General features: G+C 44.5%; 1 protein-coding gene across 1 annotated transcript in view; it reads right to left on the minus strand.

The window, feature by feature from the left end:
• Positions 1-26,004, minus strand: part of SGPP2 (sphingosine-1-phosphate phosphatase 2) — an 83,619-nt gene extending 57,615 nt beyond the window's left edge. Inside the window, exon 1 of the mRNA XM_073359951.2 lies at positions 25,746-26,004. Within this exon, the coding sequence (XP_073216052.1) occupies positions 25,746-25,967 (222 nt within the window). The 5' untranslated portion in view covers positions 25,968-26,004. The remainder of the gene's footprint in view (positions 1-25,745) is intronic.
• Between the last annotated feature and the right edge of the window lie 429 nt (positions 26,005-26,433).

Consider the following 26,433-nt stretch of genomic DNA (forward strand, 5'->3'; position numbering starts at 1 on the left):
TTTTGTGGAGGAGGAGGAGAATGCACAGCAGGCAAGCAGTGAATCCGTTCTCCTTGGCAGCCAAGGCCTTTTCATCATCCTGGAGCCAATACCCTCCCACAGCAGGATCCCTGACCCTGAAGCAGGAGAAAGGCAGCTCTGGTAAGTGCATATTTGTAACTACAGTACAGGGATTAAAAGCAATAGTGTTTTGCCCTGAAGAATCAGGATGCATTTGCACCCACTACAGCTACTGGAAAAGTCTGTTAACATGTCTGGGGATGGAGCAGGACTCCTCCAGGGACATCTCCATGAAGCTCTCCTGGAGGTACTCTGAAAGTCTTTGCAGAAGGTTTCAGGGGAGGGCTGCCTTATTTCATCCTTCACAGTAGGACACTTTACCACACCAAGACAGTAGCAAGTAGTCTGGAAACACTGCAGCACAAAGCATGGCAGCGAATGGTCCTGGGTTTTGGTCAGATTCAAGCAACATTTGGTATTTATCTTTCTGTGTTAGCCTCAGAGTGATATCATTCCTGGTCACCTGGTTGAAATAGGGGAATTTTTGTAAGGGAACAGTAAAAGGACCCCAATCATGCTGGGTTGTTTGTGCTTGGCTAAAAGGGATCGTCCCAGAGAATAGCCAGGCAGTGGGGTGGGGGGAGGTGTGTGCTGCACATCCACCCGGCAACCACAGCCCCCTCCTTTTTAAATGTAAAACCCAACCAGCATTGCTTGCTATGGAAAAGGATGGCCCTGCAGTTTGAAACCATTCCCACATGTTATGAAGGTGGAAGAAGCCAACCCTGCGTATCAAAAGGCTTACCATGGCTGCCTGGAAACTGAATTCTGTTGCCCAGCCATGTGTGATGTCACCATACTGACAGGTGCTCAATAAAAAAGGCAAAATGCAACCTTGTACCTAAAGCACATGTGCTGTCTGCTGTGAATTGCTTGATTCACAGTGAAAGTTTCCCTTTTGGTCTCAAATGTATCCTCTTAAATTTTATTCTCCCTTTATCTCCCTCCAGGTGCAAATGTTTCTATGCTCCCCCTATCATCTCCATCCCTGAGGTTATAGATTAGAAGGAGAAAAAAATGCACTCATGATGACATTTTCTGAGCTCATGCAGTCCTCCCACACTGATAGGACACAGCTTAATGCATGAAGGCATTCAGTGACAGAGGCTAGGAAAGCATTAAGTGAGCACAAAGAGCAGAGACAGGCTGTGATACTGAGCCTAACAGGGGAGAAAATGAACATGAAGTGTCTGTTGGTCTGCTCTTATTGGCTTTCCTGCAGCTCCCCCGCTGCATCTATTGTATAACTGCCTGCCCTCCTCCCCAAGTTTCATATCCTTCTCACCCAGAGACCCCAGAATGTGGTGGGGGAGAGGCTCTGGGCACCCAGCCACTGCACTCCAGAGGATGGCCCAAGCAACAGAAGGCTGTCATTCAAACAGTTTTGATTTGTAGTGTGGCTACAATAAGCAATGTGGCTGTGGCCTTGTCCTTCCCTCTTCCTGCACCCTACCCCACCTGGGCTACCTTGTCAGTTATCTCTACTTAATTAATAAAGAAAGAATGCATGGTTTCAAAACAATAGTGACTTTATTTCCTTTGCCAGCTGTGATCGAAGGGGGGGAGGGTGGTTGGCTTACAGGGAATTAAAATCAACAAAGGGGATGGGTTTGCAGCAGGGAGAAACACACACAGCTGTCAGACTGAAGCCTGGCCAGTCATGAAACTGGTTTTTAAAGCCTATCTGATGTGCAGCATGCCTAGCTGTGCTCTTCTAATCACCCTGGTGTCTGGCTGCTCAAAATCAGCCACCAGGCGATTTGCCTCAACCTCCCACCCCACCATAAATATCTTCCCCCTTACTCTCACAGATATTATAGAGCACACAGCAAGCAGCAACAACAATGAGAATGTTGCTTGTGCTGAGGTCTAACCTAGTCAGCAAACAGCGCCAGTGAGCTTTTAAACATCCAAAGGCACATTCTACCACCATTCTGCACTTGCCCAGCTTACAGTTGAACTGCTCCTTATTACCGTCCAGGCTGCCTGTGTATGGTTTCATGAGCCATAGGAGCAAGGGGTAGACTGGGTCCCCAAGGATAACTAGTGGCATTTCACCATCTCCAATGCTAATTTTCTGGTCTGGGAAGTAAGTCCCTTCTTGCATCTGCTCGAACAGCCCAGAGTTCCTAAACATGCACCTTTCTCAGCCCTCCCACACTGATATCTGTGATCCACTAGTGCTTGCAACCATTGAGAAGTACCCCTTGCAGTTTACATACTGATTGGCAAGGTGGTCTGGTGCCGAAATAGGGATATGTATTCCGTCTATTGCCCCACCACAGTTAGGGAACCCCATTGCAGCAAAGTCATCCAGTATGACTGGCACATTTCCCAGAGTCAGCGTTCCACTGTATCAACGAGTCCCACTGCCACCAGGATGTCCCAATTGCCACAGCCCATGCTTTCAGGAACATCTGCATCCCTGTCCTCATCACAATCATCCTTGTGCTGGCATCTGGCTGGAGCATCAATGGCTCCATGTCTAGTTGGCAGCCGGTATCAAGTGGAGTACCCCAAGGGTCGGTCCTGGGGCCGGTTTTGTTCAATATCTTCATAAATGATCTGGAGGATGGTGTGGATTGCACTCTCCGCAAATTTGCGGATGATACTAAACTGGGAGGAGTGGTAGATATGCTGGAGGGGAGGGATAGGATACAGAAGGACCTAGACAAATTGGAGGATTGGGCCAAAAGAAATCTGATGAGGTTCAATAAGGATAAGTGCAGGGTCCTGCACTTAGGACGGAAGAACCCAATGCACAGCTACAGACTAGGGACCGAATGGCTAGGCAGCAGTTCTGCGGAAAAGGACCTAGGGGTGACAGTGGATGAGAAGCTGGATATGAGTCAGCAGTGTGCCCTTGTTGCCAAGAAGGCCAATGGCATTTTGGGATGTATAAGTAGGGGCATAGCGAGCAGATCGAGGGATGTGATCGTTCCCCTCTATTCGACATTGGTGAGGCCTCATCTGGAGTACTGTGTCCAGTTTTGGGCCCCACACTTCAAGAAGGATGTGGATAAATTGGAGAGAGTCCAGCGAAGGGCAACAAAAATGATTAGGGGACTGGAACACATGAGTTATGAGGAGAGGCTGAGGGAGCTGGGCTTGTTTAGCCTGCAGAAGAGAAGAATGAGGGGGGATTTGATAGCTGCTTTCAACTACCTGAAAGGGGGTTCCAAAGAGGATGGCTCTAGACTGTTCTCAATGGTAGCAGATGACAGAACGAGGAGTAATGGTCTCAAGTTGCAGTGGGGGAGGTTTAGATTGGCTATTAGGAAAAACTTTTTCACTAAGAGGGTGGTGAAACACTGGAATGTGTTACCTAGGGAGGTGGTAGAATCTCCTTCCTTAGAGGTTTTTAAGGTCAGGCTTGACAAAGCCCTGGCTGGGATGATTTAACTGGGAATTGGTCCTGCTTTGAGCAGGGGGTTGGACTAGATGACCTTCTGGGGTCCCTTCCAACCCTGATATTCTATGATCTCTTAGCTCAGTTCTGCACATACTCCAGGATAATGTGTGAGGAGTTTACAATGCTCACAACAGCAGCGGTGAGCTGAGCAGGTTCCATGCTTCCTGTGGTATGGCATCTGCACAGGTAACCCAGGAAAAAAGGTCCAAAACGATTGTCTGCCATTGCTTTCATGGAAGGGAGGGAGGAGCGACTGATACCATGTACCCAAAACCACCCTTGACGATGTTTTTGCTCCATCAGGCATTAGGAGCTTAATCCAGAATTCCAATGGGCAACGGAGACTGCAGAAAAGCTATCCACAGTGCACTGCTCCATAAGTCAATGCTAGCCACAGTATCAAGGATACACTCCACCGACTTAACATACTTAGTGAGGACATACACAATCAACTGTATAAAACTGATTTCTAAAAATTAACTTCTACAAAATTGCCCTAATTTTGTAGTGTAGACATACCCTTCAGGAGACACTACTAGGAATTTGTGCAAAGGATTTTCAGATGCTTAGTTAACATTTGCCACTTCTTCATTCTTTGACTAGCAACAACATTAAGTTAAGTTTGAACCTAGCTTATAGTAAACCATTGCTTTGTGCTTACTACAAGAAGGCTGCTGCCATTTATCAACTTCATCCTATTATACAGTGTTTGGAGGCAGAAATCAATTGTATCCTCTCCCCTACAATATGAGACTCAAGTCACTTGATGACCATGAAAAAGTAATGAGATGACCCTGCATAGGTCATCTGCAGCTGGGCTCAGATCTCCGGATCTAAAAAAGAGACTCTGTTGCTAGAGCTAAGAAAACCAGGACTTTCAGCTCAAGAGCATAAATCATTATGTAGATTACAAGACAACTTGCTGTTTAGCAGTGAGACCAAATATTTAATGCCAAGAAAGATGCTGGACAGCTGAAAGTCTTACTATAGTCGGAGCTCGTATCATAACTTATAGTTATGTTTACCTAACAGTTCCCCAGGTAAGACCCCATTACAGTTACTTATACATTTTCCAGACTTTAACTATTCAGGCTGAAGTTTCCCATGCTGAGTGTCTGCCTTATGTAAGCGGGGGAATAGTCCCGCTATTGTGGGGAACTTTCCTGGCTTCTGTACTACCCCGGTGAAGTGGGCTAGCGAAAGGATCTGGGTCCTCGCTCCCACTTCCTTTACCCAGTGGCCTCCCTGCCCTTGAGGACTCCCCTTCCACTCTCCTGTCTGGCAGAGTCCTCGTAACCCCAACAAGGCTAGGCCCAGGATTCCTGGGGGGCTCGATCCCCAACCCTACTGTGGTCAGCTAGGACAGGGGCTAGGGTGTCCCCACTTCGGGGTACTCTCTCTGCCCTGGGCACTTCTCTGACCCACTGACCATTACATACAAGTTAAAGCAAATGCAAGTTATTTCATCAACAATTTATTTTAAAAAGAACAAGGGGAAATGGGAAAGGTTAAAGGAAACATCACCCCGCTCTGTGGCAGGGAACATCACAAACAGTGTCTCTGGAATGTCAGGGCACGTCACAGTCTGTTCCTTGTGGCTTTCTTCTCAGGCCCTGGTTGTGCTACAGGGATGCTGTGGGTTGGGCGCTTGCTCTGGCGGTGGCCACATGCTCTCAGGCTCTAAGTGGTAGGACCCTTCTTCCCAGCATCGCCCCTGCCCTGTCGGGGTTACGATCCAAGCCTGACCTGCAGAGCCTCTTGGCTGAGGCGTCTCCCTGTGCTGGGCCCGCTGCCCAGGGCCCCCCTCGCTCTCCCCAGCTGCTCACCGCACCCAGCTCCGGACTGCTCCAGCTCCACCACTCTGTCTCAGCACTGCTGCTGCTGCTCTGCCTCCAGCTCCCTGGGCTCTGGCTCTGGTTACTACAGCTCTGCTCCCAGGACAGGTCTGCTCTGCAGGCTGCTTCTGTGACTCTGCTCCCAGCACTGACCTGCTTCATGGGCTGCTTTTCTGGCCCCTCTGGCTCTGGTTGCTGCAGCTCTGCTCCCAGGGCAAGTCTGCTCTCTGGGCTGTGCCTCTGGCTTTGGGGCTGCAGCTCTGCTCCCAGAACAGGGTCTGCTCTCTCTGGATCTGGCACAGCTCTGCTCCCCAGCTCAGCTTGGGCCCCTGCTTTCTCCTTAGCTTGGCCCCACTCTGTCTGACCCAGGCAAATCCAGCTCACATGGAGGACGGGACCTTCCTGGCCTCCTGACTCCCTGATTAGCCTGCTCGCCCTGTCATTCAGGCTGATCTGGACCATTGGCCTCTCCCCATTGTTCCTGGGGGCTGTCAGTCTCAGAGTCCTGATTCCCCATCGACCCTTCCCCCTCTTTAATACTAGAAGCTAGAAACTAAAACACCCCCACTGAATGTTAGTAAGAGGGCAACAGTCCCTGACACTTAGGCTGAATGTTTTTGGAAAGTTTCTGCTAAAATGGTTCAGCTGTTTCAGAGAATGAGTCTAGGGAAATTGTTATGCCAAGGTGAAATTCTTACACAACCATTTCTTTGGACAGGATTCCAAAACTCCACACGCTAGAACAAGAACTCAAAATGTGGTGATGGGGAGGGTGTCAGGGAATATATCTTTTCATGTCCCATGAAAATCTACCCAAATTTAGCCAAGTTAGAAGCCCTTGAAAGAACTCTGTTCATACATAGTCAGTAAAGGCTTGTTAGAGAGTTTGGCAAAAAAATTTTGAGAGATTCCATCTGCTTAAAAGTGTGGGCTGAGCAAGCTTTCCCTGAAATTGATCTTCCTGGCTACCACAGGTTGCTATGGTGCTAGCCACAGCAACTGAGAGCAGGCAGACTCTCCCTTGTACTTTGTGCTGTCGGGTGAGGGGGGAGAGAGAGCGTGAGGGTGGCTAGGAGACAGGAAAAGCAGAAAACAGAAGCACAAATATTAACACCTAGAGCACACTCCCTACCAAAACCTGGAAATTCACCCAAGGCCCAACATTTCTATGTTCCTCTGCTGTGTCAGCAAATAATCTTGAAACCCCCTGGTAGTGTGTGTGAGTGCTGACCAGAAAACAAAAATGAAATTTTGTGAAAAACTCTTAAGGTTTTAACACATTTTTTTTTCAATGAAAAATTAAACTAGACTAATTTGTCTAAACTGAAACTTTTCACATAAATAATCTGTTTCAACAGGAAGGCTTCTCAGGTCCAAATTGGAATGTGTGGTCACACAGACACAGCCTCCAAGAGCAGCCAATAGCCCCGTGGCTAGGTTCAAGTCCTTGCTCTGTAAGGGTGGGTGTCTCTCTCTTTCTCTGAAATGCCATCTTGGACCAGAGGAGCCTTCCTGACACAAATTTTGTCCAAACGTAAGTGTCTGAAAAAAGTTTGTTTTGACAAATCAATATTTTCTAATGGAAAAAAAAGCTGAAGAGTTCCCAACCAGCTTTAGTGCCTGATCTACCCCACAGTCAGCCTACTACTTCTCCCAATTACTATGTTAGCACACATGGCAGAGGTCGGTGCTGTGGAGGTAAAGATCCAAACACTGTTAGTGACCCAGGTTCAGATTCTAGGCAATGGAATTCCTATTTTACTGTTTTTAAAGATTAGGAAATTAAATAAATAAACCCTAAATTAAAACATTCAGGTTGCAAAAAGAGGCACTCAAGATAGGAAATGCTAGAACTAAGGTTACCTGAATTCGGTCCTCCCTCTTTCAGTAGTAAAGAGTAAAGCTGAATACATGGAACTTTATTAAACCTTGTGGGCTATTCTAATCATGGTATTGAGTTAATTCCAGCCTAACTCCTTGCATTCCCTGTTCCACTGGTCCCCTCAATATCAGTCCCTTCAGGGAACATGGGCCTTCTGACTCCAGTTCCACTCATGATACAGCTTCCCTATTTTAGACAGTTTAATATCAACATTAAAGCAAATTATTGATGCCCAGATCCTACCCTCGTCCCTTTGGCCAGAGGCTGCTAGCACATAGCTGAGCTGGAGTCTAGTCTTCACCACAACACAGCTGGTTAAATAGTCTTTCAGATGGTCTGGTTTCCTGTTGAGGAGAATAAACTGGGAGTGACCTCTCCCAGGCTAGCAAACTCTTGGTGGAGTCTCTTCCCTCTCTGTGGAGGTGACCTCCAGATGATTCTCCATCTCTGTTCTGTGGTTATCTCTGTAGGCTTTCTCTGGGTGTTGGCTGCTGGTTTGTAAGTGTCTTCTGTTCCTTTAGATCACTTGTCCCTCTTGTACAGTCACCCTGTGAGAGCTGGCTGCCACTGCACCCCTCATGACTCACTGAATTCACTTCACTCCTCTTGGTGTTTTTTCAATGGCTGGATCCTCACAGGAATTCCTGTCTGCATGGCCAGTAGGTAAGGCTAAAATTTAATCATGGAAGTCACGGATTCCGTGATTTCAGCCAGCCCTGGCTGGGAGCTGCAGGGTCCCCTGCTGCCTTGGGCAGCAGGGGGAACCCTGCTGCTGCTCCCAGCGGGGGGAACCCTGCTGCTGTCTGGTGGGGAGACCCCCAGAGTGTCTGGCTGCTGTGGGGCGAAGGGGGAACCCCCACTTCCCCCTGCTGCTGCTCCTGGCAGTGGGAACTCCTGGAGCTCCTGGCTGCTGTGGGGGGCAGGGGGACCCCTGGAGGGGAGCCAGCAACGAAGGATGACCCTGGAGCTCCAAGCCCACCCACAGCTGTCCAGGCTCCTCCTTTTATTATGGATATCTTTAGAAAAAGTCAGAGACAGGTCACAGGCTTCCATGAATATTTCGTGGATTCCCCATGACCTGTCCATGACTTTTACTAAAAATATCCATGACAAAATCTTAGCCTTACCAGTAGGTCATTGGCTAACCTGTTGTACTTTAGCACATGCTTCCTCTGATTGTTCTCTATCTCCTCTGTGTTACCACCATCCTTCTGGCTGCAACAGGCCTCCTCATTCATAGCAGGGTTTTGGGGCTTCGTCACAGCAATGGACTATTTTAGAACTCCTGTGAGGGGGTATTCCTGTGTGCCAAAGATGCTCGCAAGCGATCTGAATCAGAAGAAACAGCCTTGTGTAACACTCTTAGCAGCTTTCACAGCTGATTCCACCTTGCCATTACTCTGAATATGCTGGGGAGGAGATGTGGTGGTCAAACTCCCATTTTCATGCAAATTCCTTGAATTCCTCCAAGGCAAATTGGGGTCCATTGTGGGTGAATACTGGACCCAGAATGTCATCTCTCTGTGGGCCTTCAGTTTCCCAAACACAAACTTACTTCCTGTATCAGGTAGGGCATCAAACTCCCAAAATTTTGAATAATAGTCCACTGTAATCATGGTAAATAAGTCCATTCTCATTTTCCCATAGCCAAGTGAACAGCCTATGTGGTAAGTCTTTCTGCTGGTAGTTATCACACAACTGGCAGGTTCAAACCCTTCTATCATGAAGTGGAGCTGTGTATTCATTCCTGGCCTGTAAACATACTCTTGAGCCCACATAAGACCACTGTCAATGCCCAGGGGCAAGGCACGTATTTTTTGCATTATCTCTTTATATGAGAGTCTGGGACAACAGCTCTGTCCTCAAAATATGGTTTGCATTCTGTACGCTCAGCTCATCTTTAGTTTGAAAATATAGTTCTGCTCCTACTGGTAGATGGCGTTTGTCTGCTGGCCACACTGCTAGTATCACTGTCTTGACTAGAAGTTAGATGTTCCTTTCCATAACTACTTCCACTTCCATCAGCTCACTGTTGAACTGGGAAATAGTGCAGCATGTCAATGGATTCCACGTCCTGATCTCCTTCCCACAACTCATGGATGCTGAATATGTATGTCCTACTCAGGGTGTCAACTACCACCAATTATCCTGGACAATATCTGAGCTTCACCTGGTTTAGGGCCAGAAGTGCATCAACATGTGCTGCAATCTCTGGAGCACTCAGAAGGGGCTTTCCCATGATCGTCTCCAGGGGTTTGTGATCTGATTGCACTAGTACTGGAGAACCATAGGTGTTCTGATAGAATCGCTCCTCTCCAAATGCCATAGTTCTATTGTTCAATCTCTGGTTTCAGAGTAGCAGCCGTGTTAGTCTGTATTCGCAAAAAGAAAAGGAGGACTTGTGGCACCTTAGAGACTAACCAATTTATTCCAGCATAAGCTTCCGTGAGCTACAGGAATGCATCCGATGAAATGAGCTGTAGCTCACGAAAGCTTATGCTCAAATAAATTGGTTAGTCTCTAAGGTGCCACTAGTACCCCTTTTCTTTTTGCCCAATCTCTGATAGGGCTCTGCCAGCATAAGTGGCCAACTGTTGCTGCAAAAGAGTTATGCCGGTCCTTTCTCCAATGCATCACACTTGAGTGTCAGTGGCTCTCCTGGCAGGCAGTACTTCAGGACAGGGGCATCCATCATCATTTGGGGCTGTTGGGGACCTGCCCAGTTCCAGTCAACATCTGTGAGCTGATGTATAGATAAGGCTACTGCAGCCAGGTGTTGGACTGAAAATTTATCATTCCTGTAAAGTGCTGTACCCCTTTTCACATACACTGGAGCTGGCATATCCGACTGCCTTCATCTTGTTGGGATCTGCTTTCAGTCCATCTGCTGTGAGCAGATGTCTAATGTATGTCACCTCATGCTGTTTGAGTTGCATTTTTTCTGGGTTGAAGTTTGTTTTTGTCCCTGCATTGCAGCACAAAAGCTTGTAGTTTTGTGTCATAGTCTTGTTCTGTTTCTGTATCATTGCTCCCTTCACCTTCAATGAGAGATATCATGTGCAACTATTTTTAGCACAGGCCGTACTTGAGTGCTTGAGCAAGTCTTCTCTGAAACACTTTTGCTGCTGGGCTTATGCCCATCAACATGCGCAGCCATTTGTAATGACCAAATGTTGCAAAGGTTGTCAGCATACTGGATTCTTTATCCACTCCTATATGCCAAAACCTATTCCTCACATCACAGACCGCAAAGACTCTAGCTTTGGAAAGTTCTATCAAAGTGCCATCAATTGTGCGCAGTGGATAATAGAATCTTTTCAAAATCCATTCAATGGCTTTGTGTCTACACAGATGCGTAACTTACCTGATGGCCTCTTTATCACCATGCTATCACCCAGGCTGTACTCTCCTATACAGATACTACAATACCCCAGCTCTGCAGACTTTCACATCCTGGATTACATAGTGTTGCTTGAATTTTATTCTGTAATAAGCATACAGTTTCTACTCTGGGGGTCTATGTCGAGTCACAGCTTTCCTTCAAGGCAACAGTCACCTTTGAAAACATCCCCATATGCATTGTCTCCATTGTCCATGGGACTTCCCTTTTCTCTACTTGCACTGCAGCTATAAAATTTGTATGGCTATATTCCCCAAGAAGGGTCCATGGTGCTTATCATCCACCACCACAAAGTTAAGTAGGTACTGTCTTATTTTTCAAGTTATTTACTATGAGGTCACATTTTCTCCAAATTTGTATGTAGCAGTCACTGTGTTCATAAGGCTCTTGCATAAGGCTTCATCCCTTCCCCTTTGGACTGGTATCTAGTGAAAAAACCTGCGTCCTTCCATAGCTTTGTTTTGCTTTGGAGAGCAATAGGTCCTCAGGGCTTCTAGGACTGAGGCAGTGGTGAGTTTCAGAGTGGTGCAGACCTCTCTGTCTTGTTCCCCAATAAGGCAAAGTAACAATTTTAGGTTCCTGGTATTATCTTGCAGCCTGGCCATGTCTACTTACAGCTCTAACTCCTCTTTCTACTGGGGTCCACTGCTGGGCTAGGTTTGTGTCTGCAAAATCCAGGGATCTAGAGGGCTTCAGACCAAGTCCCATAGCTCATGCTGCCAGCCGCTGCACTTCAGGGAATGAACAGTGTGACCATGTTTCACTCAGAGTAAGTCTGAATACAGGTTAAGCTGAACAAGTGGAACTTTTTTAAACCCCGTGTACTGCTCTGTCCATGTAGCTGACTTGCTTCCAGCCTAACTCCCACAGCCCCCACATTTTCTACTTTTCAATATTTTCTCCTCTTAATCAGTTCCGAGATTTTCCTTCATTTCTGGTTCTACCAGAAACCCCCCCACAAAACTCAGGACTTCAATGACAAATTCATCCCTGAGCATAGTTCTTTTAGATAGAAAATTGCCCATTGAACCAACATAAAAGCTAAATTTGGAGAAGTCTATAATAATATCTACTATCTCTTCTACCAGATCATGTGTCAGGCCAAGGACACAGCCTGTGCAACTAAGAACATCCTCCAGTGTGAAAACAAAGCTATTCAACAGCTTCTTTTTTTAATTGGTGATTAACTCAAACCAAAAGATTGCTATTAAGGAAGCCGTGCATATAAATAAATAAATAAAGCTGTGTATATTTTTGATAAGTGTAGAAGGTGCATCCCTCAGCCTCTTCAGAGGTATCCGTGTTTGGGGTCACAAAATTTGAACAACCTTGTCATAGACTGTAGGAAAGAGCATGGCAAAGAGGGGGATTTCCACATTCTTAAGCACCAACTGGAAGGCAGATGCTTGTTTTGGAAGGAACAAAAAGGAAGGGAAAGGAATTGAATGATTTATTTTCTCCCTACTTGCATTATTACTTCCTTATTGCACAAAAGAACTGTTCCTCTGTATTTTCATTAGAGAGGAAAACCAGGTTTGTCCCAGAGTCTGAAGGGTATCAAGGAGCCTACATTTGAAATGTTTTAGCAAGTCCTGTTTTCCTCATTCCTCACACTACTTCTGTTAAAGCCAAAACATCTGAGGAATGGAAAAAATCCTGTTTTAAGAAAAAATTAGATGGTGAAAATTTAAGCTATATGGAGAGAGATTACAGAATTAGACTAAAATTCCCATCCTCCCGATTTCAAGATATAGCCATCAGAAGAAATTTGTGAACTCAGTGTTGCTCTAGACGTCTAAAATGAAAAGATCACCAGCTGCATATTTGCACAGGAAAACTACTTGCCTCAGATGAGTGGTTCTCAATCTATTCTCTAGCAAGGTTCCCTCCCCCCACCCCCCACTCCCCGTCACGGGCCACCTTTAGGATTTATGGCGCCCTAGGCGGGATTATTAAACTGGTGTCCCTATGCCTGACTTGCTCTTAGCAACACAAACATAAGCTTACAGTATTGGAAAACTTGCCACATGCACTTTATTAAAAACAGTTTAACTTAATTAAGCACACTGTAATGCTGGTGGACTAGCACTAAAGAAGCAGTGCAATAGAAAAAATTCTGATTTATTGACAGAATGATGCAAATAATAAATTTTTTTTAATTTGTCAACATTTTATTGGAAATTTCTATGAAGAGGTATTGAAACAAGGATTTGTTTTTAATTAAGAGCGATCTTTCTGGCTTTTTTGGCTGCAAAAATCAGTAATAATGTCATCGTATGACAAAGACAAAGTGACGTCTTGTTCGATTGCAAGAATAGCAAGACCAGTCAATCATTCCTGACTCATTGTAGAACAGAGAGAGTTTTTAATGAGCTTTAGTTTTGAGAAACTCCGTTCTCCTGATGCTACTGTTATAGGAATTGTGAGTAGAATACAAGTGGCAATGTACACATTAGGATATATGTCAACAAGTTTGCTGATATGAATAAACTGTACAATGTCCATCACCGATTTTGCATGCGGCAACGTTGATGACAATGTACTCAATTCTTCGTACAGTTCAAGTCCATTTAAATCAAAACTATCACCGTGCTTCAGGAGGCTCTCTAGGTTCTTGCACTTCATTTGCTGCTCTTGTCTTCCTATTTCGTTGAATTTAGTTGTGTCATACAAAAATCCAAACTGTTCATGGTGTGCTCATAAGGTATTAAACCTTTCATCAACGGCAGATATTGCTTTAAAAATCACAACATTAAAAAATTCAACCTCAAATTTTTTTTCTGGATCATCTATGGGCTCATCTGCTTCTTCATATTCTGCTTGGCATTTTTTCCTTGAAACTCATGTCACGTTTGGACATGGAAATTTTGGTTCTACACAGAGAGCCTGTGCAAGCTCTCTTACTGTAACCTGTGCTTCTTTGAATCCATTTTCTCTGTATTTCACTAAAAAGTCTTGTGCTGTTTAGTAAGGTAAGTGTTGAATCAAGCTGCATCGTTGGACTCTGCATTATTTTGCTTACACTTGAGATTTTAACAAGAATGCCATACCAAATTACGACAGATGTTAGAAACTTGAAGCTGGATATTTCAGGGGCCAATGACTATGCTTCACTTTTAGCTTTTGGATCTCTGGCTTCTTCTGAAATAGCAACCAGTGCTTCATAAACTTCCTCAGATTGATATCTCAATGTTTTTGCACTTTCTACTCTGCTTTCCCAGTGTGTCTCAGATAGAGGCTTAATGGTAATACCACTGACATGTGTTTTGAATATTTGCCATTGTCGAGTGGAAGCTGAAAAGAGCACGTAAATGCGTTGCAGCAAACCAAAAAAAGAAATAGCTTCTACAGAAGACTTGGCTATATCACACACAATCAAATTAAGGCTGTGGCATACATACAACAAAAAAGGCTCGTGGATTTTTTGCCAGCAATCTAGCTTTCACGTCAGAAATGCATCCTCTCATATTGGCACCATTATCATAACCTTGTCCTCTAATGTTCGTTACGGACAATCCCATTCATTTTAGTTCATCAGGGAGAGCTTGAAGAAGTCCAAAACCTATAGTGTCGTCATCTTCTAAAAATGTGATAAATGATTCCTTGACTGTAATCTGTGCTGAATCACTAATGTCGACAAATCTCACTACTGACGACATCTGTTCTTGATGACTTCTGACCAGAGTGCAATCTAGAATTACGGCAAAATATTTTGCCAAAGTAACCAATAAAACAATTTTGTCTCTCACTTTATCACTCATTAGCATGATCAGTTCATTTTGAATTCTTGGTCCCAAATAGTGGTCATGTATTTCATTTTCAGTTACTCTTTGGAGAAGTTCACTCATCACCATGTCAAATTTTCCCAGCAGTTGTACAAGGCCCAAAAAATTGCCATTTTTGGACTGGAATAATTTCTCAACGCTTCCTCTAAAAGCAAGATTGTTTGTCGATAGATATTCAACAATAGATAATAGACATTCAAGAACACGACGCCAATGCTGCTTCTCTGACTCCAGCAATCTTTGATTTTGGACATCAAGAGTTGTCTGATTGTTTTAACCTTACACTCAGCTCAAACCATTTGTGCATACTTTCAATGTGGTGTTGTGCCTTTTCATGTTGCGGTAATACGTGACTAAGATTTTTCCAATCATTAATACCCATGGTTGCTATCTTAAAATTGCAACTATTGAAAAGCTTGCATGGGAAACAAAATATAGCATCCTTGCATTTAGAGTACCCAAGCCACCATCCGTTGACAATTGCACCATTAGAAAGTCTTTTGTAGTAATTGTTTTCTGTGAATTTCCTATTCAAGACCTTTTATTCTCCAGGGCCTTTCTCAAGTATAATGGCACAGAATTAGTTGTTTAAAAATTGCGGCCATGTGCCAGTGTTATCTATATCCCATGCTAGTACAGCTTCAACTGTTGTAATTTCTTGTTTTGTTTCCGCATCTGTTTCAAATGATTGTTCTGTGTATTGTTGCATTTCTTGAGCTTCGTCTGCATAAAAATGGTCTTCAGCAGTTACTTGATGATCTTGATCAACTTTGTTGTTTTCATGATGTACAAACTTAAGTATAGAACCCTTCTGTGCTTGTACAGCTAATCCTATTTCATCTTTCCATTTTCTTTTTTGCGACCTGGAAAGTTGTTTTTTGATACAACATAACTTATAAGGGTGTTTTTTAAAGAAATAACTGTTTAAATTATCAGATTTAAAATAACTAAATATAGTATAGTCGTGAGTCTGTGACCTTGCGCTAGTGTGAAGACACCTTACAAGGTGCTCCACCCTGACTGAGACACAGTAGCGTTGGAAACCCATGTCATTTTCACAAAGCCACTTTTTAGTTTTAAATGTATAGTGGGCATCAGTCTTAATGTTAGTTACAACTCTATATCCACCTTATACTGTAAATAGATCAATGGCATTATCCAGTTAAATAAGCTGGGTTTCCAAACAGTGGCAAAATATAACCCTAGTTTTACTCCCAGGTAAAGCACAAAGTGACCAAAATGAAGTCAGCACAGAATCATCTCATCTAGATTAAGGTAGCACAGAAATGTTACAGGAGTCCTATTTGTGCCTTATTTTTGTTTGGAAAGACATTCACAATAGCAGCACGTTTTGGGCATGGCCAGAAATACATGATAAATCACTGCCTCTAAAGTTCCATCAAAAACTGACATTTCCACAGCTCTAGCATGATCTGCTGCACCGATTCTTCACAAGGAAGTGTCCCTGGCCTTCTTAAACCCACATTAACTGTGTATTTACTTTATGACAAGTTGGACAAACATTGTGAAAACATAAGACATTGGCTGCCCAACCTCACTGACTCACTGGGAAAAAAAAAGCAAGAGAATCTTAGTACAACATGTGGTCACTCTACACACTAGTAAGGAGATGAGCATATTACAGTTGTTGGAGGGCTCTATTTAGCAGTAACAGGGCTATAGGAAAGCCAGTCAACATTTTTTGTTTCTCTGATGAAAACTGGCCCACTCCCTGCCCCAAACCAAACTTGTCACAAATAATTGTCAACAACTTAATTTTCTGTTTTTGGCTAAGATATTGATTTAAAAAAATATATTGAAATTGGATTCAGGATTGTTAGCAAGCATTTTTGGCAAACAAAGTTGTTAAATGAATCTAAATGGCAACACAGTACTGCTTTCATGCTTGGCTCACTCAGCGCCCCAGCCTGCTGGTCCAACAGCTGCAGTAGAGGAGGAGATAGGTGGGAAGCTGCAGTACCCCAAAATCCACCCCTTGGGGTGCAACAGCAAACCCTCAGGCCTGATCACACGCCAGTGGGCACCACCGCCAGCCCATGGTGAAGTTAGCACAGCATCTGATCTCAGGGACGGGGCACCCACGGAGCCACAGCAGCTCATCCTGTCCTGCGCAGCTCCCCTCCCCCCGCATGAGATGGATCACTGCCAGCCCAGGGGAGAGATGCGCTTCCCAGCTAGGGTGACCAGATGTCCTGATTTTATAGAGCCAGTCCCAATATTTGGGGCTTTGTCTTATATAGGTACCAATTACCCCCACCTCGGGTGATCAGACAGCAAGTGTGAAAAATCAGGACGGGCGGAGGGGGGTAATAGGAGCCTATATAAGAAAAAGACCCAAAAATTGGGATTGTCCCTATAAGAGTGGGACATCTGGTCACCCTACCCCAACCCCCATCCTGATTTTTCACACATGCTATCTGGCCCAGCCAGCTGCGTGTGACCATTCCAATCCTGGCCAAGGAGGTGAGTTACTGTCACTTTCATTCCTCAGCACGCAGCCAGTCAGCCCCCCCACCCCTCACCCAACCCAGCCCTGCCGGAGGGGAGGGGGGAGAGAGGGGTGCTCTGTGGGGGGGGGGAAGAGAAGAATGGACATTATGGGGGGCAACAAAGGATACTGCAGCCGCCGAGCCTGCCTCACCTCATGACAGGGGAGAGAGTCACACTCACAGGTGAGTTCCTCCTTTCCCCACCCCTATCCCCTCTCTTTCCCAGAGACCCCAGCAGCCAGTCTCCTCCCTCAGACTGTACTGCGTTCAGCTCTCTCTAGGACCCAGCAGCCCTGCTCTTACATGCTCCACTGCTTCCCATCTGTCCCGACTCCCATCACAGTGGTGTCATAACGGCTGCCTATTCTGCCTATGGCTAAGGACGGCCCTGCCTCCCGCCCACATACATTCTTCAATTCCTCTCATCTCATCAGCCCTTTGTTTTTATTTTGGTAGGGATTGAGAGGAAAGTTGACTGGTTTATTGTGGAGAGGTGTAAGGCTGCAAGTTACTTCAGGAGAGCCTGAGGAGGAATGCATATGCTCGCCTTTTCTAATATGTCCAGGTGTTTGCTATTTCTCAGTTTGTTGGCTTTTTGTGGATGACACAGTGCAACTGTGTAAGAGGATCATCATCATTCACTGGTAGAAAAACCAGCATGGAAGGCAAAGGTTCTGGGGTTGTTGGGGTTTTTATTTTTTTTAATACAGAAAGTTTTCTTAATGTTTGGCTTTAGAAGTCAATTCTAAGCTTGAAATTTCACTATGAAAGTTTGTCATTTGCTACCAACTATGATGTATATTTAGCCTATGGCTCAATTAATACTGTTCATTTGCCTATAGAACAAGGTTTCTATTTTCATGACAATTTGACAAGTGGCACAAGGCAGCAAGATTTCAGAGAAACAAACAAGGCAAAATTAGGTAGCTAATTTATTTCCTCCAGTGTAGTGCAACAAATTTTGTAAGTTCATTGATATGGGTGAGGGGAAAATGGGTTTCCTTTGCAGCTGAATTTAAAATCCTAAATCAAAATTTTCTAAGCTTGGACTAAGTAAAACTTGAACATGGTTTAAGAAGATGGTTATGGTCCCAGGTAGACTCTCCTCTACAAGGCAAAGCCATGTTATAACCAGCTTAGTGGACAGTGCTCTCATTTTAGCTGTGACAGTAGCATTGATGTGCATGAACTTCATCTACACTAAGAGAGTGATCCATTGTTGATGATGGTTGTAGATAGCAACATAGGTGCTGGAACTAGGGATGCTGCAGCTTGAACTGCAGTGGCTTGAAGTGGTTTCCATCAATAACAGGATTTAGAGTTTGGTTCAATAGCTCTCCGCACCCCCACTATAAAAACTGTTCCAGCACCACTGGAAGCCATTCCTTCCTTCACTCTTCTCAACATCATTAGTTGCTAGTGTAAACCAGGCCAAACTGATTCAAAAAGTTATAGGCAGTGTCCTTGAGGCCAGGAGAGCAGTAGTTTGAACCCACTGTCAGCACTGAGTCATCCTCCTACTATCTAGAGACCCTAATGATCTAGCAACACTGAAGAGAAGCTATTAGAACCACAAATTCAGGCACCTGAAAAGGTGGGTCGACCCTTCAAACCCAGGAGTGCTCCTAGCGACACAGTTCGGCCAATAACATTGAGTGCACCTTCTTCATCAAGGCTTAACAATACATCAATTCACTATACGTCAGCATGCTGCCAGGCTTCAGGAAAACTGGCACTGCAGGTGGACTGTTGTAACTGAACCTCCCAGTTCCCTCCCACAATGCTTAGAGCATTGTATCCTCTTCTCCATACAGCAGCTCCTTTCCCCTTTTAAACAGGCTACTCCTAACCAAGGAACTCTGTCATCACTGAACAGTGCTTATTGGAAACACACCACTGAATGCAATACAAATGTTTAATACATATTTTAATACAATATAACTGGACTGGTGAAAGCCATGGTATGGTCTTCTCCTGTAAAATGAAAGATGACACTGATTAGCCTCCTCTTACATACTACATAGAAGAGGGCAGGGAAGGAGAGAATGTAGTTTTATATTGCAATATTAAAAACTTATCTTAATATGAATCAGGATTGGTAGACATCAGGGAACTGACTGCAGCAATTTACACATCCCAGACACCTTTGAGAAAAACAACAGAAGAAACATAGCTGACCTCCAGTAAGACAAACAACAAAACTGTCACTAAACAATGACCTACACATGGTTGCTCCAGATAAACTAAACCATTTTTAAACCAGTGCAAATCCCTATAGGTAACTTTTTTTTAGGTTTAAAACTGGATTTAAATTTAGCTAGTGTAGGTAGATTTAAACATGCAAGCTACACAGAACCATTTTAAACAGGTATTTCCCACAAAGAGTTTTGCACCAGTTTAAGCTTATTGTCCTTCACAGATTTTAATTAAGCCTGGTGCAACTTGTGCATGTATAAACAAGGCTTAAGCAAAGCTACCCACCCAACCTTAAGAAATCCTAGACCTCAATCTTACCAGCAGGTGAGATTCTAGCACTCAGCAATCCTTCCCCATGCCCAAGATGAGTAGTAAGTGTCTTGTAGGGACCATCACCACATCTGGCAAAGAGAAGAGTAACTTGTTGGGGGTCAGATGACTTTCCCAGGAAGGTCCTTTTTCCTCTAGACCTGTCCTGTATAATCCACTTCTGTGAATCTCTGGAGTATGGGGGGAGAATGAGAAACCATTAACTCAGCTACAAGACAGAAAACATAAGCATAAAAGATTAAGATATTCAGTAAAATTACATAAAAATCAAGCAACTTACCTCCTCCACTAGCAATGCCTACTGTAATCATTGCCAGGATTCCAGGACTGCAGATTTGGCGTTAGGATGAGAAGACAATGGCCTCCAAGGACAGTAAAGAAGATGGGACTAGAACAGTGGCGGACTGTGATGAGTCCACCCTTCAGTAAGGTTTTAGATTATCAAACACTGGTAACAATGGCAAGCGTATGTCATGTTATGTGGCTGCAATGCATCTAGAATTAACAGATGTGCAATTTCTCCTAGCCATTCCAGCTATGGACAGATTTCATCTATACAAAGGTCAACTTACAAGACTCCTACCAAGAGTACATCTTTATCAGAGGTCAGCACTATATTCACTTTTAAAAAAAAAAAAAAAAGAGAGAGACAGGCTGATACCAATATGGAAACATTATACCAGTCAGGAGTCCTTTAGACAATTAATGTATCTACAGAGTAAATATAGATATCCTTCCGTAGTTCAATGAGATGCCCTTGAGCATCTGTTGAAATGTTAAGACATCAAAGCTAAGACAACATTTATTCAAACCATTTATTTGGGGAAATTTATATTTCTCACCTATCCCTAAATTATTGTTATAACTTAAAAGAAATGGAGGAAGAATATTTTATCTGATCTTATCTACAAAAGAAAGAATCATCCAGAAGTTGAGACACTATTGGTAAGCAAAGGGAACCTGTTTTAAAATGCAGTTATAGTTTGTCTAGAACCTCCATTTGATTAGGAATCTGAACACTTGCCAAAATAACATGGGGCAAGTTTTTTCAGTAATGGTTTTGTGTTAAACTGCCAAGGACTTCAGAAACTCTCATGACTAAACTCCCTAAAAGCAAAAAAATTCAGAAATGAAACCCCAGTGAGTCTGTTACACTAAAACCACAAAGATGTTCAGGAAATCAGGAAGTATTAAAGGATGGTTGGCCCCAGGTATAATCAAGACTAGGGGCAAGTCTACACTACAGCGCTACATTGGCACAGCTGCACTGCGATAGCGCATCTGGTGAAGACACGCTATGCCAACGAGAGAGCGTTCTCCCGTCGGATAATTACTCCACCTTGGCAAGAAGCAGAAGCTATGGCATTGGGAGAGCATCTCCTGCCCACAATAGTGCCAGCATGAACAGTGCAAAACTTGTGTAGCTTGGGGAAGGAACTTTCACATCCCTGAGCAACATAAATTAGATCAACTTACTCAGTAGCGTAGACCTGTCCCTAGGAAATATTTAAGCACCTCTATTACTAAAGGTCCTCATCTTTTCCAATCCCTTCCAAAGAGCACCTCGATCTTTAGGTGTTTATCCTCGTAAGGCTGGGAAGTACTATTAGTCTCATTTTACAGATGGTGAGCTGATGTACCCCCCCGCCCCAAAAAAGTGACACTTGCGCAAAGTCTCACACAGACTGTAGCAAAGCAGGGAATTGAACCCTGGTCTTCTAAATTTCAGGATAGCATCCTAACCACCATGTTATCCTTCCTCTGCCTATGTCTGCAGAATCTGAACTAATAAGTCAGAGGTGTGAACTGATCCATTCATCTCAGTGTGTATTAACTCAGAAAACCAATTATTTTAAATGTCAACATTGTTATAACAACTTTCTCTGACAGTTAAAGTATTAACTATTTCTCTGTATTAACTATTTCTGGAAGGGAGGGTCCTATTATGAAGATTTGCATAATTTACTGTGACTGCAGACCATTTTGACACTACAAGCAAGAGGACTTGGAACAGTACCATGAGTGAGTCTTCCTGACCTTCCAATCAAGGAAGAGCCAAGCAGAGACCAATGGGGCATCTGAGGCCCTCCAAAGGGGAGCGGAGTTCAAGAAGCCTCTAGGAAGAAAAGCCATGTAGGGAGAAACAGCAAAACCCATGTATTTAGACCCCAATGAAAGGAAGCTGATCGCAAAGAACTAAGAGCATGAGTGAGCATACTTGGAATACTTGCACAATTTCATGTGGGTGAGTTTATTTTGTGAGCTGAGCTTGAAAGATTACAACTCCAAGTACACACCCTGCCTTTTCCTGAATGATCTGTAACAAATCCAATTTGATGCAATGGGAGACAACTGTACATGCACACTGCACCAGGCCCTTCTTGCACTTTTTCTGTGTGTAATACAAATGCATAAGACTAAATATGTGCATTGTAAATTTCAATCCTTCAGCGCTTTCCTTGCTTGGTCAAGACCAGAGAAAGCAAGGAAAGCACTACCTGTATACAGCCACACTCGCAATGGACAGAGCTGACTAAGGTAGAATAGTATCAGAGGGGTAGCCAAGTTAGTCTGTATCCACGGATGTAGTGGCTGGCTCACTACAAAAGCAATTTTTCCTCTCTTGGTATTGACACCTCCTCCTCAATTATTGGGAGTGGGCCACATCCACCCTGACTGAATTGACCTTGTCAACACTGGCTTTCCACTTGTAAAATAATTCCCTTCTCTTCATGTGCCAGTATATTTTTGCCTGTATCTGTAATTTTCACTCCATGCATCTGAAGAAGTGGGGTTTTTTACCCATAAAAGTTTATGCCCAAATAAATCTGTTAGTCTTTAAGGTGCCACTGGACTCCTCATTGTTTTTAAGGCAGACTAATTACACTTTGGGGTTAGCAGCATTGGTGTAGCTACTTCAATGGAGACCTCTAGTGAATTATCAGTCTGGCTTAGTGACCTTAGGACGTTCTTGCTGGCTGCAATCTAGAAGGGGGTCTAGAAGCGATGGGGGTGTCAACATCTCTCTATCACAATAATAGTTGGAGGGAGAGAACAGCCTTCTTAAAAATTAAGGTAATTCAGGCAACATCTCACCTCAGAATGCTGCTTTTACATTTAGAATTGGAATAAGAACTTACAAATAATTTCTTGAATTAGTATCCATAGTTAATGCTGTGCACCTCATTGACGCAGGCTTTGTTTTTAGTCAAGAAGACTTCACTCTGATTTTCACTTTAAAAATTCTCCTCTATATTTTGTCATCTATCCCCACTCTAGCTCTTTAGTTCCCTTTTCTGGCTATAACTATTAGGGATTGTGTAAACACAAATTTGTACTAGTTTAATTCAACCAATTTAGTTGAAGCAAACCCCTGTGCTGAGACACTTTTTTAACCAATTTTAAAATCAGTATCAACTTAAGGTTGCCCTTTATGAATTTACAGGAGCAAGCAAAACAGATATAAACCAGGTTTTGGCTGATGTGTCTACACAAAGTTGCGTTGATTTAGCTCAGTGTTTAAAAATCACACTTTTAGTTAAACTGGTGCAACTTTGTGTTTGAACCAAGTCTTTATTTACTTTCTGTTCTGTTCTCCCCACCCCACAGCTGATTAACACTTATCATATATCTATATATCAACACCTGTGGCTTTTTGACCTGTTAGACAACCTTTTAGTTACGGGGTCAGATCCTCTGCCATGTCAATGGAGTGATGCAAATTTACTTCAATGAAGTTATGCCAGTTCACAGCGTCTGAGGATCTGAACCATGTTATCTTTCTATCTCCTATGCAGAAACCAGCTATATTTATCTTCTTTCCCAACACCACTTTTTCTCTACAACATCCCCAGTACTTTGCCTTGTCATCCACCTTTCCCTCTTCTGACATGGTCTTATAAACTGACAAACTTGGCCATGCTCCTCAGATCAGATTTTCTTCAGAGCCTTAAAAAAAAAAAAAAAAAATAGATAAAATGAAAACCAGACAAGTTTTATAAACAGCAGTATCCCTAGGTGATTTGAAGTTTCAGATTAATCAATAACCCAGTGATCTAAGCATGGACACTATTTCCCTTAGCGCCCCTCCTCTATTTGTGCTACGTTGATGACATCTTAATCATATGGACCCATGGAAAGGAGGCCCTTGTTGAAATCCAGGTGGAATTCTTCAATCTGTAGACCACCATCAACCTCAGCCTGGACCAGTCCACACAAGAGACCCACTTCCTGGACACTACAGTGCAAATAAGTGATGGCCACATAAACACTACCCTATACTGGAAATCTATTGACAGCTATACTTCCCTGAATGGATCCATTGTTTACAGCCAAGCCCTAAGAGACAACCGAATTTACTCCAATCCCTCAGACAGAGACAAACACCGACAAAATCTTCCTCAAGCATTCTTAAAACTATAATACCCACCTGGGGAAGTGAGGAAACAGATTTATAGAGCAAGACGGGTACCCAGAAGTCACCTACTACAGGACAGGCCCAACAGGGAAAATAACAGACCACCACTAGCTATCAGATGCAGCCCCCAGCTAAAATCTCTCCAGCACATCAATGATCTTTTTAATGTTTCTCTCAGTGACTTATTCTTGTAGGTACAAGGTATACAGTGTCATTTCTTGACTCTTGTAGTCAGATATTAAATTGTATAATTTATATATTTATATATATACTTGTATAATTGTTGCACACTATTTTCTAAATTAAAATAAACTTTATACTTAGAATTTCTGTTTGCTAGGTCTGTTTATGCTAGTGACTTTCAAAAACAAGCATGAGTAACTGAATTTCACATTTGAAGTTGTACAGTCAGATTCTTTGTTGATTGCTACCTAGAGTTTAGATTTGCTTTCATAATTTGCTTTCTTGTGTCTATGCTGTTGTTTGTTGCCATGGACAGGGCTAATGTTATAATGTATGTATATGTATGTATGTGTGTGTGTGTATATATATATATATATATATATATATATATATATAGTATATATAGCAGTGACTTTTTGTACAGTTGAAACTAGAAAATGAGACCAGTGCTGTCTGTGTACAAACTACAAAACAGATGGAATGCTGACTGGCTATGTCTGAACAAATAGAAAGATTGTGGCACTTGCTGATGGTAGGATAGCCTCCTGAATAAACCTCAAATGTGGAAAAGTTGAAGGATGTACTAAAATGTAAAAACTTTCCCTGAAGTGCCACTTACTATTATGAATGTTTCCTGAAATTAAGGTGGAAATAGCGAGGAGTCTGGTGGCACCTTAAAGACAAACAGATTTATTTGGGCATAAGCTTTCGTGGGTAAAATCCCCACTTCACATGCATGGAGTGAAAACTATAGATGCAGGCATAAATATACTGACACATGAAGAGTAGGAAGTTACCATACAAGTGGAGAACCCGTGTTGACAAGGCCAGTTCAGTCAGGGTGGATGTGGTCCACTCCCAATAATTGATGAGGCGGTGTCAATACCAAGAGAGGGAAAATTGCTTTTGTAGTGAGCCAGCCACTCCCAGTCCCTATTCAAGCCCAAATTAATGGTGTTACATTTGCAAATGAATTGTAGCTCTGCAGTTTCTCTTTGAAATCTGTTTTTGAAGTTTTTTTTTGTTGAAGGATGGCTACTTTAAATCCACTGAATGCATCCGATGAAGTGAGCTGTAGCTCACAAAAGCTTACGCTCAAATAAATTTGTAGTCTCAAAGGTGCCACAGGTACTCCTTTTCTTTTTGCAAATATGGACTAACAGGGCTGCTACTCTGAAACCTACTTTAAATCTGTTATAGAATGTCCAGGAAAATGATCCTCTTTCGCTTTCATTTGAAATGTCATTTTCTAACTTTCTTGCTTTAAGTGACCCCACCCCTCCCTACAGTCCCTCAGTGCCTCTTTCTAAAGTTCCTAGGCTCCCAGTAAAGTTTCACACTTTTAAATCACGATGAATTTCTGCATCCACCTCCAAGAGAGTAAAGTACCCTCTAACAGCAAAAGGTTATTAAGGAATTCCCCGAGGGGTACACGCCCTCCCACTTTGGCCTGCGGAATAAAGGAGGGGGGAAGGAAGGCAGAGAACAAGATCACTGAAAACACCCCTCCTTCCCCAAGATTGCAAGAGAAATGAGGCAGGGAGGACAATGGAAGTCAATAAATATCCCAAAGCCACTGATGCACCAGGAAAAGGAGGGGAGGGAAATGGGAACTCCCCCCCATTTACCCCACCGGGGAAGTGGGGGCATAGGCGCGATGAGAAGACGCCGCCGCCGCTCGCTGCTGAGGCTGGGGCTGGGGTGGGGGCTTCCCTAGTCCTGGCTGGCGCGTTACCTGCGGCGGGGGGCTGCTCTTCACACCGTTGGCCTCTGGCAGCCGCTGTCTGGCGGGGCTGCCCCCGGGGCAGGTGTCCCGGGCCGGGAGATGGTCCCCACCGCCCGCGGTCCCCGCCAGCCCGTCGCCGGCTCCTTCCCCCGCGGCGGGGAAGAGCCCGCAGCAGCGCTGGAAGCGGGCGACAGGCTGGGAGCTGTGGAGGCTGCGGAGCACCCGGGCCATGCTCCAAGGACGCGAGCGCCCGAGCCGCCTGCGCGCTGCGGGAGCCCCGGCACTGGCAGCGCCCCAGGCCGGCGGCCGCGGGTCACTGAACAGGTGCAGCCGCCTGCCCCGGCCCCGGCTCCGCCCCGCGCAGGTGGGCCTCCCCCGCCTGGCTGCGTGGCTGCTTGCGGCTCCCCGCACCGCACGCCGGCACCATGCGCCCCTCTGAGCCCCTGTCCCCGGCGCCATGGGGTGTGCGCGCCCCTCTGAGCCCGTCTCCCCCCCCCCAAACCCCTGTCCCCGGCGCCATGGGGTGTGCGCGCCCCTCTGAGCCCGTCTCCCCCCCCAACCCCTCCCCCGGCACCATGGGGTGTGCGCGCCCCTCTGAGCCCGTCTCCCCCCCCCCAAACCCCTGTCCCCGGCGCCATGGGGTGTGCGCGCCCCTCTGAGCCCGTCTTCCCCCCCCCGAGTCCCCTCCCCCGGCGCC

The sequence above is a fragment of the Lepidochelys kempii genome, chromosome 9 (assembly GCF_965140285.1).
Source record: "Lepidochelys kempii isolate rLepKem1 chromosome 9, rLepKem1.hap1, whole genome shotgun sequence".
Lineage (NCBI taxonomy): Eukaryota > Metazoa > Chordata > Testudines > Cheloniidae > Lepidochelys > Lepidochelys kempii.